This window comes from Trematomus bernacchii, unplaced genomic scaffold, assembly GCF_902827165.1.
Source record: "Trematomus bernacchii unplaced genomic scaffold, fTreBer1.1, whole genome shotgun sequence".
NCBI classification, from domain to species: Eukaryota; Metazoa; Chordata; class Actinopteri; order Perciformes; family Nototheniidae; genus Trematomus; species Trematomus bernacchii.
Genome location: NW_022987803.1, coordinates 5,008,469 through 5,023,862, shown reverse-complemented (window position 1 = coordinate 5,023,862; position 15,394 = coordinate 5,008,469). Strand labels below are relative to the sequence as shown.

At 40.2% G+C, this 15,394-nt stretch overlaps 1 protein-coding gene across 2 annotated transcripts; it reads left to right on the top strand.

The window, feature by feature from the left end:
* Positions 1-549: 549 nt before the first annotated feature.
* Positions 550-14,932, top strand: gopc (golgi-associated PDZ and coiled-coil motif containing). 2 transcript variants are annotated; one of them, XM_034150581.1, is made up of 9 exons: positions 550-1,119; positions 3,135-3,299; positions 6,435-6,458; positions 8,740-8,915; positions 10,641-10,806; positions 10,889-10,984; positions 13,183-13,347; positions 13,485-13,650; positions 14,193-14,932. In XM_034150581.1, exons 1-9 carry the CDS (start codon positions 859-861, stop codon positions 14,306-14,308), a joined length of 1,335 nt encoding a protein of 444 aa, XP_034006472.1. In that variant the 5' UTR covers positions 550-858; the 3' UTR covers positions 14,309-14,932. The 2 variants fall into 2 exon arrangements, with proteins under 2 accessions (XP_034006472.1, XP_034006473.1); XM_034150582.1 differs by lacking the exon at positions 6,435-6,458 and having other exon boundaries at positions 553-1,119.
* The last annotated feature ends 462 nt before the right edge of the window (positions 14,933-15,394 follow it).

The following is a 15,394-nucleotide window of genomic DNA, read 5'->3' as shown; positions in this document are numbered from 1 at the left end:
TGAATTTACTTGGTCACTTAACCATAACCTCAGCCTTGAAAATGTATCTTTTTATTTTCTAATAAACTTCCTGTACTTTTTATCTATAAAAACACCATTTAACACTTATCAACAATTATATTAAAACAACATAAAATAATACAAAATATAATCTGGATATTATTTAAGCATGAAATGATTTTGAATCACTTTAATAACACATTTGTGTTTTTAGATTATTTTATTGATAATCATAAAAACATATGAACAGAGTATTGGTGGCAATACCAGTCACTAAGATAAAATAATGACTGTAACCATTAGATGAAAAAAGTGGACCAGAGATACCTGCAGCCCAATTTGTAGCCTGTAATGATAATAAACGCACCTTTCATGCAAGATGCAGCCCAAAGTGTTGAAGATGCCCATTAATGTGTGAAGTTGAGTTTAATAATTTGAGAATCTATCTGTATTTTCTCTTGTTTTGAAAATACTGTTGAAATTACCAGTGCAGGCAATTTTCATATCAGTCATTCTCCAGTAGGGGGCTCTACGGAACCGTGGTTTCCCATGGATTGGTTTAGTGCCGACAGGAGCTCAATCTGATATCCACTATTTTTCCTTGCAAAGAGGCAGACAGTAGTAGTTGCATCACAGCCTGATGTGGAACTTCCTGGTCAGGAAGAGCTTTTCCCGAGAACCAGAAAACGCTATTTGTCAGACTTCTCTTCGCTAACTCAATACACAATCTAGCCATTGGGTTCCAACGTTATTTCGACTGTGTTATCTCGCAGTGGTCAACAGAGAGGAGGGTCATTTAAGGTTAATAACACTCAGAGTTAGCTCCTAAGCTAACGTTAGCTCTGTTTTGCTCTCGCTATGTCCGCCTCGGCTGGATGCTCCCCGGTGGGTCAGAGCTCGGGCCTCGGCTCCGGGATGACCATGTTTCGCTGGCTAGAAGTGCTGGAGAAAGAGTTTGACAAGGCCTTCGTGGACGTGGATCTGCTGCTCGGAGAAATAGACCCAGATCAAGTCGATATTACGTACGAGGGTCGGCAGAAGATGACCAGCCTGAGCTCCTGCTTTGCTCAGCTCTGTCACAAAACCCAGACGGTGTTTCAACTGAACCACAAACTAGAGGTTAGTACCTCTTGTGTACAATTCAACCTCAAAATGAATTTTAACGTTAATATAGTCATCATTCAATCAACTGGCCTGACCGAAAACTGATTGGTGTTTACGTCATACCTATCACTCTTGTTGTGGTAACGTTCTGCCATCATGTCATGTGAAAAGCCTCAGTCAGTGCTATACACTTTGACTAACTCAAATACAAATATAATTTTTATAACAGGTGTTTTACTGCCACTGTCCACAGGCACATTTAGAGCTCTAACGGTTTGGTCGAATAATCGATAAGCTGACAGACAGATAATATTGACTTAATAAGTGTTTCAAAGTGCGAAAAATGTATGTAAATGTAGTTTATATTCTCTGAAATGTGAAGGTGTTTGCTTTTCTCTATCAAATGTCATGTCAAATAAGTATCTTTGTGTTTTGAACTGATATTTAAAGATATTTTAACACATTTTCTTGCACTTTGAGAAACTGGGATGGAAATGTTTCACTATTTTCCGCCATTTTATAAAAACATGTTAACATTTTGTATTGATTAATCTAATAAACTATCAAGATAATGTTTGATAATGAAAAGAATCGAAGGTCTACGGCACCTAACAATTATTTAAAGGCATATGTCCCTGCTGTATGCCACTTAAACACACCATGCCACTTCAGTTTTTCCCTGGCAGATACGTTGTTAAACTGGAAATAGAACAACACATCTTAGGCAGCTTTTATTTATGTGATACACGGTATACGATGACGCACAACATCTCCTAGCTGAATTTGTTCAACAATGGAATGATGGACACGTTGGTAGGAAGAGCTTTCTATGGAACCATAAAGAGTGCGTTACACCCTGCTGTGTGTTCAAGGATGTGAGTTCCTGAGGCGATGTTAAAACAAGCAATGAAATGTATTGCACTGCAGCACGTTTCTGAGAGATGATTCAATAACTAAAATAAAAGAACTACGTGTAAACTAGAAGTTAATGTGTATAGTCATTAAAGGTCACCTATTGTGCAAAATCCACTTGTTCATGTCTTTTATACATCAACATGTGTCCCCTCTGTGTAAAGAGATTCTAAAAGATTCAGGAAAAAAGATTCTCTCTCTTTTTCTCCTGATCCATTTATATAAAAACCTGTCTGAAAATGAGCTGATCAGATTTTGGCCACTTTATGATGTCATAACGATGTTTTGGCTTGTGTAACCATTAGCCAATCACCAACTAAGGTAACCCCCCTATCTTATCACCTGAATCTCCTCCTAGAGCACCATTGTGTTCTTTTTAACCAAATATCTCTCAGAGGGGCGTGAAGAGTGGCTCCTTATTTTCATCTAAAGTAACAGACAGAGAATCAGCACTTTTGAAACAGGGCTGAAACAGAGGGGATTATGGGATGCTGCAATGATCTGTTTGGTGTTTCAGCCAATCAGAGACATGTTTTGTATATATCCAGACCTATTGATGTTATATATATATATATATATATATATATATATATATATATATATATATGTATAATAGGGAAGTTAATAGTAAGCTACTGAAACTACAAACAATTTATTTGCATAAAATATTTATTTCTGCAAACTAAAGGTTTTAAATAAATGTAGTAGAGTAAAAGCATACAATTTACCTCTGAATTGTAGTGAAATACAAGTTCAAAGTAGCAAAATGAAGTACTGAAATACTCAAGTAAAGTACAAGTACCTCAAAATGTTACTTATGTACAGTACTTGAGTAAATGTACTTAGTTACTTTACAACACTGCACATAAAAGCTTTAGGCATTCACCAGCGGGGTATTTACTGACGTATTTTATGTTGTAGAACAACACGTAAAAATCTCTTAAGCTTGTTTTAACCTCTGACTAACAAACAAACAACACCTTCAAAAACGGTTGAGACCAGGGGACAGGAAGTGCTAAACTGCTCAGTCATTTCCAGGTTGTAGGACTCGTTCCTGCACCAGTGTTTAGTCAGACCGGACATATATCTGACTCTGATATCCTGACCCCCCCCTCCAGGCTCAGTTGGTGGACCTGCGCTCTGAGCTGACGGATGCGAAGGCGGAGAGGAAGGTGGTGGAGAGGGAGGTCCACGACCAGCTGCTGCAGCTCCACGCTCTGCAGCTGCAGCTCCACGCCAAGCAGGGCCAGACAGAGGACTCGGACTCCATCAAGGAGCGACTGGTGAGAGCTGCTGGCACTGTGCCCTCATCTGATAGAGGCACTATTGATTCAGACACGCAGGGAGGGGGAGGCTAGTATTAAATCAAACAAAGGTTCACACTGGAAAATAAATGTTGACTTTAATGAAATGTATTATTATGTTGCTGCCGTATTGTGTGTGTAACCACTATTGGAATCAATACGTTAAAACAACATATATACACAGTTGATTTATCCAGGTTGGTTGTTAGTGTTTGAGGTCACACTTTGTTTACTTCATGCAGGAGGTGTGAGCTTGCTTTATCTGTCGGGATTGTTTTACAGGGTTGTCTTAAAAGGCAAGAAATGTAATCTCATCTAGAGAAGGAAGAACACCTGCACACTGACAATAACCTATTTAATATTAATACAGGACAATATTAAAAGGCTTAATTTAAATGCACATTTGAACTATTTGTATTTAGTTTCTAACTGTATGTCCCATGTTGTAAGTTAGGTATCTTGTATATATATATATATACAACACCAGATATACTCAAAGACATCTGGATTTATAGATTTTTATGAACCATTACACTGTGCTAATGAAAAATAATAATACAAAAATAATAAAAAAGGTTCATTTAACGTGGGGGATATATATATATTTGTTTACAGTTACTTTATTTTAAAAGGAAATAAATAAAAGAGAAAAAGAAGAAAATAAATATTTGTTAAAATCCGGGCATTGTACTACAACATATAACATCATTATTACAATTATTATATACAGTGGTGTATGTTGTGAAATATATATATAATAAATTACTACATTTTACATTATATTTATCACATCTTGTCTGTATTAAAGTTCAGATTTAATACAAACAACAATACCTGTATTAGATGAAAAATACCATGACTTATGTTTCACGACATTTGTACAACACATGCGATAACACATTTGAAAAAACGTAATCCATATTTATGTAAATATTGAGCGCACAGATGCTCATGTTATTCTCTTTGTGTTAACATGATCACTACAGAACCTCTGCATCGCAGTGGGCTGTTCTGTGGATATTAGGGCTGTACCCGAATATTCGTTCGTTGGAGTACTATTCAGGTTTCAATTAAGTTATTCGGATATTCTTTTTTATTTCTTTCGTTTTTTAAATTGAATTGATTGAAAACTCCAATATCAACGTAAGAGCTTGTGCCTCTTCGGGGGGTGCTAACACTTAACCATAAACGTTATCGTTTACTTTCTCCGTCTTTATAATGTAGATATTACTTTTTCTCCGTTAATCTCCGTCACGTTGTTTCCATATCAACAACAACTTCCTGTCAAAAGCGCTAACTCTCCTTCAAAATAAAAGCATGACCATACAAAATAGGAAGCCAAGCCAAATTACACTTAAAGGGGACCTATCATGCAAAATGCACTTTTGTACGTCTTTTATACATGAATATGTGTCCCCGGTGTTCCAGGGAACTCACCAAGTGTCAGAAAACACAACCCTCTCTCTTTTCCTCCATACCCAAATCTCTAAAAAAGGGGCTGCAACGGATCTGATCAAAACTGATCCAGATTTGAACACTGTCCTGACGTCAGGACGGTGGCGCTACGGCTATTGGGCCAACTCTCCACCTATCAGGGGAATGTGGGGTTGGGCCACGGCCGGCCATTGCCGCTCGAAAGCGCTGGAGACGCTGGAGTACATATGCCAGGCCTGTAAGTGGCGCTGTAGTCTGCCACAAAAGCAGCGAAGAAGACTTCCCGCACATGGTTGCCATGGTTGCCCTTCTGTTTATTCTCCGCTGTGGCTTTTTTTCTCCCTCCCCGAGGCAAGCGTTTGCTCCCGCTGCTGTAATTCAATGCAATCCCTCCCCGTCGAGGCAAGCACTGTAATTCTCTCCGGTTAGTCCACCAGCAGATGACAAACACCCACCTCTCCGCCTCTTCCAAGGAACGAGGGGACCGTGCGGCAGAGTTTCAGTTAGGTTTTCTTTCGCCGGTCAAGATGTCCGTTAAAGTTTAAATCTTCCGGACAAAATTAGAAAAGTGCCGGTCAAAGGTCTTCTTTGTTATTTATTGAGCTTTAAAACAAATGAATAACGACTCTATATAATAATATAATAAAACACGGAGGACGGAGATCTCCCCCCTCTTCTGACAGCCCAGCAGCTGTTCAGAGCACGCTCCCCTCCTGCAGGGGGGCGTGGTCAGCTGCAGCTCACAGAATCAGCCCCCTGCAAAAACAGTGCTGGAAAGAGCAAATGGAGCGAAATGAGGCATGGCTAAAATGCAGGATCTGTTTGGTATTTTGAAAAAAAAACTATATTTATATACTTTATATAGGTATGGCCCTACAATATATTGTTCAAATATAGCATGATAGGTGTCCTTTAAGATATATACAACTGCAACGAAAGTAACAAACACAATGCAATATCCTTTTCAATTTCAAAGAACACAAATTTGGTTATATACATTAAGAAATAACTATGAAACAACAATACTGTAGAATAACAAAATGAATGCCGTGAATAAACCGAAATACACGTGTTGAAGCGGTTCACTGCTGATTACTACGCACCCCCCCCCCCCCCCAATGCAAATCATTTATCATCAAAGAAACACATACTAATATAATTCCTTCACTAATTGAGATGGTCCTTAATAGATTACTGAAGTCACTCAACAATCGTTCTAACATGGATTCCTCGTGACAGCCGAAAAGATTTAGACCAGCCTGATGCTAAGCTAACAGCTAGGTCACAGCTACGGTAATACAGTGATGATGTGGTCAGCATCAGTCCTGCTATGCATTAGAGAGGTTTTCCTTATTGAAACAATGACGTTACACATGTTGGTCAGGGGAAAATAGACTTGATGCCTAGAACTAAATGTTAGTTGCAGTATCATAAATGACCAGAAGGGGAGCCAGTGTGAGCTGCTGCTGCTGTGGTGCTTTAAACTCACTTCCTGTTGCTTCCACTGCAATTGCCTATGCTTCAATAACTGGGACTGCTTCAATTCCTTTTTTCCAACCTATGCATATTCTTTGAAATGATCTGCCACTTGTTTTAATGATTCACTTGCCATCTTTGCTGCTTGAAATGTACATTTTTCTAATCTTTGACTTCTTCCTGTTCTTCCTCTGCCTCTGAAAGCCTGCAGCTACTTTGGACGAGATGGTAAGTCTGTCTATGGGTTTCATTGTAGAAAGTAGATTGATTCAAAATAAGTTATTTGAATTGCATATAGATTTTGTAGCTACACTGTACGCAACTAGGGACTCTGATTCTTAAAGGCAGGAGTAAAAAGGATTTCATGAATTCTAGCTGACTGTACACAGCCAGGCATTCAGTTCTCAATGAAACAATAAAGGCAGGATTCATTCTACTGAATTCAGCCATGCAGTACTAGAATCTTCGAGTCACCATTAACCCGACTGCCTTGGCGCTGGAATAGAGTCGGCAACAAGACTTTATTCCCCCCCCCACTTTGACTTGGTCTTACAGCGAGCCTGGTATTAAGGTTATGAAACAATGGCGATAATATCTCAACATATGGCCTCTAACATGGCCATTAACCATTCAAATCAACCATCAGTCATTCACATACAATCAAAGAGATCTGAAAGTCAATCAAATGTCATTACAAATTGGGTTAATGACTCTGTTTTGAATTATTTTCTAAAATATTTATTCAAATAAGACCAGTTGTTTGGTTGATGGCTAGAGTGTAGCTGCAACATAACGGTCTCTATCTTTTTCATAAATATAAGTTCTGTGTCAGCAGGAGTCAGAACGTTCCCTTAAAGTTAGCAAACCCCTTTTCCTTCATTTTAAAAGTAAGAAAATGCTCCTCACAAGAGAACCGCGCATTTGACAAGGCCTTTCACTTTCACTGCTTTATTTGTAGCTCTGCGATGTAATCAAAGCTGCTACCATCCACCCTGCATCATTGTCCTACACCCTGGTATCAGGACGCTTCTACTGGCTTCACCATGCACTATATGGATTCCAAATATTCTTGCTTACTGCCCTTTGTAATTCTCTCACATTGACTATTTAACTGTCTGTAAAACCACACTACAACAATATGATTATCTAGTATATCTAGAGCAGGGGTGTCAAACTCAAGGCCGGGGGGCCAAATCCGGCCCGCGACTTCATTTTCTGTGGCCCCGCAAGAGCTCTGAAAGAATATTATATGTTTATTATACGATTACATGCCGATTTACAGAAGCACGTTGCCCATAAACTACATGTCCCACAATGCATCTCTCATTTGACTTTTTCCTCAGAATTTGCCTTTTTTTTTTTTTTAAATATGCCTTTTTCTTAGTTTGCCTTTTTCTCAGAATTTGCCTTTTTTTCAAAATGTAACTTTTTCTTTTTGATTTTAACTTTTTTAACCAGAATTTGGCTTTTCTTTTTAAATCATTTTGTGACATTCTCACTGAAGAGACTTGCAATTATTTGCCCTAAACTTCTGCTTTCAGACGTAGTTAATGATGAAGTTATTACCCTATCCCATAATAATCCAATGTAGAGGCAATAATGTAATATAATACATTATTTTATATATATTAAATATTTATATATGTATTTTTATATAGTCTTAAAGTTACAACCGGCCCTTTGAGTGCAACCATAATGCTGATGTGGCCCGAGATGAAATTGAGTTTGACCCCCCCTCAGTTTTCTGTGCTGAGGTGTTGAGTTTCCTGTTTCCTTTTTTTCCTGATCTGCTAATGGAGACTTTCTGCGAATTAAAGAAATATCAATAACATAAGACTGATGGAAATCATCTCTAGAGAGAACCATTCAATATCCTGTTCAGCGTTGTATTGGGCTGGACTCTGATTAGACATTTGTCATCCTCTGACTACTCATGTGTTCATAAAGCAGGCACAAATCTTTCAAAACCGCTTTGCACCAGCTGCTGGTGAACATAGTAAACTCATTTATTTACTACGTACTTTCAGATATGCTTTTTGCTTTTACATTCCATTTTGGATCAAATATAATCTTATTTAAACACATTTTTAATACATTACCTGTTAGCTTTAATTGAAAGTGTAAACACAGATAAATGGAATCTGAACAAGGGCTTAGTACAAAAAAGAAAAAGAGATCCCACTTGGACATTTTGCCAAAATCTAATTGTCATAGCTTAATACTGAATTTAAAATGTCCTTATTACAGTGACTTTACTGGATCCAACTACATTTCTCATGGATTAAGATTCATGTTTTAATCACAGAAAACATTCAGCCCAATCTGATTCCGAGTGGGGTCTTGAACTCCCCACAAAGGTATTGATTAGATTGAACGCTACATTTTTTCCCATGTAATGTATATAAATAAACTGGTAGAACAAATGCCTCTGCTAGGTGGCGCTGTGAGATGAACAGCATGATCTAGCTCCTGCTGCTCGTGGTGTTCACTGAGGATGTTCTTGTTTCAGGAACAGGAGCTGGTGGTCAACAGGAAGGATAAAATAGCGGAGGCGCGGCTGGAGGTAGAGATGAGGCTGTTCAAGAAAGAGAACGAGGCTCTGCGCAGACACATGGCCGTGCTGCAGGCCGAGGTGTACGGAGCCAGGCTGGCAGCCAAGTACCTGGACAAGGAGCTGGCTGGAAGGTGAGGAGGAGATGTCATATCTCTCTAGGTCGTCCTCAGACGAGCCCTCCATCGTCGCTTCCAGTCATCCCGGTTCTCCGTATAGGACTTTTGGGATGACTTTGGTCATCATGGTTGACTTTACTATGCTGATTAAGGACTGGGGGGCGCAACTCCTCTCAGGACTGGTTTTAGTTCAGAGTGTCCTTCTCCTAGATGGGTTGCCTTCCATGGCTCCCCATCTGCCCGGGGAGCATTGTAGGGAACGGGGGACACCTCGGTAGCACTTGGTCTTGCCGGGACTTGAACTGGTGACCTTCCAGTTGCCAAGCCAACTCCCTATCGACTTCGCCACCACCGCCCCAAACATGGTTTGCTAATAAGATACCATGTCATTTTGGTATGACTTAAACCAGCTTAAACATCGGAAGCAGACTTCACTGTTTTTCCATTTGCAGCCATTGCAATATGCTTCCAGCTGAGCCTTACATCTGGATTCTCCTTATTTATTGTTAATGTACTCTGTGTACATTAACAATAAATAAGGAGAATTATCCAATTGTGTTGTTTGTTACTGATTTAGTGCAAAGAGAAAATACAGACAAAGACATTTAAAAAAACATATTATTATAAAATCAAATCTGCAAGACCTCCACTCTTTTTATGGTGCAAACAAATCATCATGAACAACCAATTTACTCAACATTACGTTGACTGTAATTCAAGTTGATGTTGCATATTTCCCTTTAATGATCTATAGATAAATACAGGGCCAACCTTACCTTTAAAAAGTAGTGTTTGACGAAGCCTCCTTCATACCTCCATCGCTGAGTCTGACTGCAGTACAAGGTGCACCTGCTCAGAGAAACTCACACACACTCACACACCTTTGGCCATCTGGAGCCATTTGGGGTTTAGTATCTTGCGCAAAGATTCACCGACATGTTGACTGCAGAGGCTGGCAATCGAACCTTCCTATTGGATGAGGACCTTATATCTCCTGACCCACAGCCGTGACATGTGACCCGGTATTTGTGACTTTATATCAAGGTGGCTAATCAGGTTCAACTGATCCAAGTACACATTCAATTAGTGAAAATGAATCGCGTTAATATTGTAATCAACACGATTCATTTTATAATTGATGGACAGCACTTAAAAATACTAGTATGTACTTTGAATTTTGGGAGGAGATGAAACCAATACACATGAGGTGTTGCAATAAAGAAATGCATGACAAACTCGTAAAAGTTGACTTTAATGAAATGTATTATGTCAACAGATTTCACATAACTGTATTACGTTATGAAACAATAATATTAAGTTTAAATAAAAAAACATTAGGTTCAACTTAATATTATTGCTTTCAACTAACCTTATACAGTTATGTGACATTTGTTGACATAATACATTTAATTAGGGTCAATGTTTTTGAAGGAGTAATGATAAAAAGCCTCTGGAAGATTGGAGGTAAGCTGTCCTTTAATACAGATCATGTTGTTCATCCTGTAGTGCACTGTACTTGCTAAATGTGAGTTTCCTTACGTTATGTTCTTTAAAATCAGGAAGTATGGCGTCCTCTAAGCTGCTAGTTTAGGATTTGTATTAAATTATTAATGAATTATCGGCATGAATTCCAACAATTATCTTTTATTAACTTCAAGAAACTGGAGCATGACTCAAAACACCACACCTAGTGTGGTGAGTGAAAGGACTGACAGCCTCCTCTCTTGCTCTGTGTTCCAGGGTGCAGCAGATCCAGTTGCTGGGCCGGGACATGAAGGGGCCGGCCCACGACAAGCTGTGGAACCAGCTGGAGGCGGAGATCCACCTGCACCGTCACAAGACCGTCATCCGAGCCTGCAGGGGGCGCAACGACCCCAAGAAACCCCTGCACTCTCCCGTGGGGCATGTGAGTGGAAACTACTGAGCGCTCAGGACCGTGGATACCTTCATCTGTGCTTCCAGAGCTTAATGTGTTGATATGATTACAGAATCCAAACATGTTGAAGAAGACTCAGGGGGTGGGCCCCATCAGGAAGGTGGTGCTGGCCAAAGACGACCATGAGGGGCTCGGGATCTCCATCACAGTAAGAACTCACCGCTGTCATCCTTCTTCCTGAATACGGCTCTGACCGAGGCAATCTTTAAAGTGGTCAATTTATATAGCGGTGCTGTGATGACGTGTTTTTGCAGGCCGACCTGGAAGTCAGCATCACTAGGGCTCTTCGACAAAAAGCAATGGGAATTGTCCTTTGGATTTTGGAATATTGAAAAGAATAAGCTCAATGGCAAAAGGCACTTATTTCTTAACAGGATCATCTCAGCATATTAACACCACTTTAACCTGTTACGCACCGCCCCCCCGGTACCGGGCGGATAAACGCGTCATTTGCAGGAAACAACGTCTAAGGAATCTTAATATTTAATAAACTATGAATGTTTTATATCCATGTAACAGGAAGAAACTCAGCTAACTGATCTTTTTAATTTTTTTTTCCAAAAAAACCCACAATGCTAGCACTCAGCCTCTGAATTATCCACGAGCGAAAAAATGTAACCTAAAACTGCACCTAAACTCACTCATAACTCCCTTATTACTTATCCTAGATGCACAGCCAACCCATCGATTAGCATCTCCTGGAGACACAGAATCTGGGGGTGCCCACCTCAACACTCAGTGATAAACATTTGGGACGCTATAAACGAAAGCGTACATCAGAACATGTGGAGCTAGGTAGCTAGAAACGCTAACATGGCTTACCTTGGTCAAAACTGGTCTTCAATGGCATTAAAACGATAAAAAAACGATGCTGCAGTTAATCCATAGGTTCATCCAATGTGTCTGTGTCCTCTTTGAAATGATTTCTGATAATCCATAAGCATTAAAACTGCTTTTCCGTTTCCAAATGTCAGAGCGAGAGATCGGTCCACTCTGATGCAAAATTACATGCGCGAAGCCCCCACATCTTCTCTTCACAATGTGTGTGTGTGGGGGCCTCCCCCTTCGATTCTATTGGCTCTAACAGTCAGAAAGAGGTGTCAACCATCCAAATCGAGCAAGGGGGGCCAGAGATATGGAAAAAAAACTATTTTCACCCAAATCACCTCAGAGGTGGAGTGGTTTTGGCTAAACCTCTCTAAAAAGGTCAAATGTCACTTGTTTTGCATCAATCTTGATACAGGGTACTTATTATATGTTGTACTTTGGATTCCTAAAGCTTTTAGTCTACTAACCCATCATCCAAGGGTAGTTTTCACTATAAGTAAAAAAGAATTTTTGGACAGACACTATCATTTACAGTTTTTTACTATGTAAAATCTGAATTTTCTTTAAAATAAAAAACATTTATATTGATTCTGACACTTCTACATCCAACTCACAGATGTAACCTTGCTTTGATAAAAGAAATTATTCATATAACCCTTTTAGAAGTTAAGTTGTAGTCATTTGTTTTGGGCATGTCATTTTCGAGCCTGAAACAGGTTAAGGATTTTTGCTGCAATGAAAAAAAAAAAAAAAGAGCTTAAACCACATCACAGTCACATGGCTGTGCATCACCTACGCTAAGCTAAAGGCAGCTAATGTTTGGCGTGATGATGTTGTGACAAAACGCTATTTTTATCACACATTTAACATTCGGACACTCACCAGTGGGGTATTTACTGACATGTCAGAACAAAAGGTTAAAGTCACTTCAGCTTGTGTTAACCACAGATATTATTGTTATTATATTATGTATGTTGCAAATGAATGCAAACACACTGAAAATACTGATACGTTGACTTTAATTAAATGTATTATGTCAAAAGACTAACACATAGCTGTATTAGGTTAGTCGAAACAATAATATTAAGTTTAAATAAAAAAACATTAGGTTCAACTTAATATTATTGCTTTCAACTAACCAACTACTTTGTTCAGCTTGTAGTGCACTGTTCTTGCTAAATGTGAGTTTACTAACGTTATGTGCTTTACAATCAGGAAGTATGACTTCAAAGCAGCTAGCTAAGGATCTTGACATATAGAGAATATAACTCCTGCTGTATAAGGATGCTTTCAAACAGCATCTGACATATCTTGTCCTGTGCACATTACACGCTGGCTTGATTATGGTTCCAATTGTAATGGTATAGCAGGTCCTGGATGATCCACTTCTTAACCAGCAGGGTAAATAACATGTGAATAAAGAGAAAAGCGAAATTGAATTAGGCATGAAAAGTGCAGAGATCGCCTAATACGAGTACTTTTTAGATGAGTTTAACTCTGGTTCTGTCTTCTCCTCAGGGGGGGAAGGAGCACGGTGTTCCTATTCTCATCTCTGAGATCCATCCCACCCAGCCTGCAGACAGATGTGGGGGTCTGCATGTGGGGGACGCCATCCTCGCCGTCAACAGCATCAACCTGCGAGACGCCAAACACAAGGAGGCCGTCACCATCCTGTCCCAGCAGGTAACACAGCACACACACATCTGTAGACACACACACACACAGACACACACAGACACACACACACACACACACACACACACACACACACACACACACACACACCCCCCCTCTGTGCTCACTGCCTGTGTGTGTGTCAGCGGGGACAGATAGAGTTCGAGGTGGTGTACGTGGCCCCGGAGGTGGACAGTGACGATGAGAACGTGGAGTACGAAGACGACAGCGGACATCGTTACCGCCTCTACCTGGACGAGCTGGAGGAGAGCAGCACAGCGGCGCCTAGCAACAACGCCTCATCACTGCAGGGTCAGTTTCCAAATAATACAACATTTATTCTACATTATGGACTTATTATATCAGTATCGTTGAAATCATCAGGTCATGTATTAAGTTCCTGTCTTTGCTTTGGGCAAATCGGTGTGAATTTCAATGCGAATTTCTCGTAACTTTTATTCTTCAATAGAAACAAGTAACAAGTCACAGTGAGTCTCCCTGAATGTAGTAACAGTTATTCTCTTTCCAAAAAGAGACACTTTTATGCTACAATATACTCTCACTTTACAACATTTCAGAGGGAAGTATTTTAATATTTGCTCTACAGCTGTAGTTACTATTTACTTATTTACTTTTAATTAATGATGCATACAATCTGCACAGTGCTCACACATCGGCCCAATTCCAATCCAGCCCCTTCATCCTCTCCATTTTTGCATTTGTATGGAGGGTCCTGATATTATAATTAAAAAGAATTCCTTAGGATCATATATATCCATGTCTCGTCTCAGATGCTGTCGATTTGTTCCCTTGATTTGACTCAATGTACATCTGAATCCCCCCCCCCCCTGCAGCTCTGGAGAAGATGACCCTCAGTAACGGAGCAGAGAACGGAGACACCGGGCTCTCCAGCGTGACGACTTCAGAGGAATCCCCCTCGAAGCCCCCGGAGAGCGACGGCTCCTCCTAGAGGCTCGGGGGGGCCGTCGGGATTCGGAGATAAAAAGAGGAGTGGGGGGGATTACGTCTCTCAAAGAACTGAATCAAAGACATAGAATTCTGCTACACACCTAGGGACGAGGGGAAATGGCAGAGTTCTGTTTTCCCTCTTTCCTCTTGGTGTTCAGGGGAGGGGGGATCGGGGGGGGCATGTGGCAATGATTGGGGCAGACGTACACATTTTAAGAAGTTAAATGCGTAGAGGAGGGAGGGATACTGAATCATGTTTGACTTTTGTCTGAATATTTTATTAAGATCCTGATGGATGTTGACAGGAAGTACATGTTTCCGAGCTGGAGGCACAGTGACATGAGAGAGGAAGTTACTGAAATTGAAAATCTGTTTTTGAAAAACACCTTTTAGAGTGTTTTCTTGTGTTTGTATAGTTACTATTCTGTTCTCGGCAAAAGTGTGAGAAGACTGTGTCGTCCTACAGAGACAGAAACCAGGAACATATCTTGGAAAGGAAATAAATAAATGTTTTTTAAAAGTATGTTGACAACCTTCTAGCTAAAGCTATCCAGGCTCTTTCACATGAGATGTTTAATCAGATTGAAAACAACCCTGTGAAATAAATACCAAATGGAGAAGTGCTGTAGAATGTTGCCAATATGCTTTATTTACACATTTCAAGTCAGGAAGGTAGAGACAGTTGAATAATGTATCGGGGTCTAACTACCACATGAAGGAACGTCATAACACTAACCGTTTGTCCGTTTAAAAGGCTCTCCACTGCTGCCTGTGTTTGTCTTATTTTACAGACACTCTATAGCCGCTTTCACACCAAGTACTTTGCCGTACTTAGTGCCAGCACTTAGTTCCCCCATGGAACTAAGTACAGATCGCGTTCACACCGGAATAAGTTCCCTGAGGGAAGATTACGCAAATGAAGCCGCTGACGTCACTTCTTCTTCTGCTTTGGGTTTACTGGCAGGCCGCAAACAACTTCACGGCGTATACTGCCACCCGAAGTCCCCGGCCGGAAGTCCCCGGAGTTGGGGACTGGCTTCAGTAGAAGCTGCTGGGACTTTCCAATTCCAGGCACTATCGGAACTAA

What these genes read in the sequence shown, in the direction of transcription:
- gopc (XM_034150581.1), top strand. Translation starts at nt 859, where the DNA reads ATGTCCGCCTCGGCTGGATGCTCCCCGGTGGGTCAGAGCTCGGGCCTC. An exon ending in GACAAGGAGCTGGCTGGAAG is followed by an intron (nt 8,916 to 10,640) that starts GTGAGGAGGAGA and finishes TCTGTGTTCCAG; the next exon opens with GGTGCAGCAGATCCAGTTGC. An exon ending in TGCACTCTCCCGTGGGGCAT is followed by an intron (nt 10,807 to 10,888) that starts GTGAGTGGAAAC and finishes ATATGATTACAG; the next exon opens with AATCCAAACATGTTGAAGAA.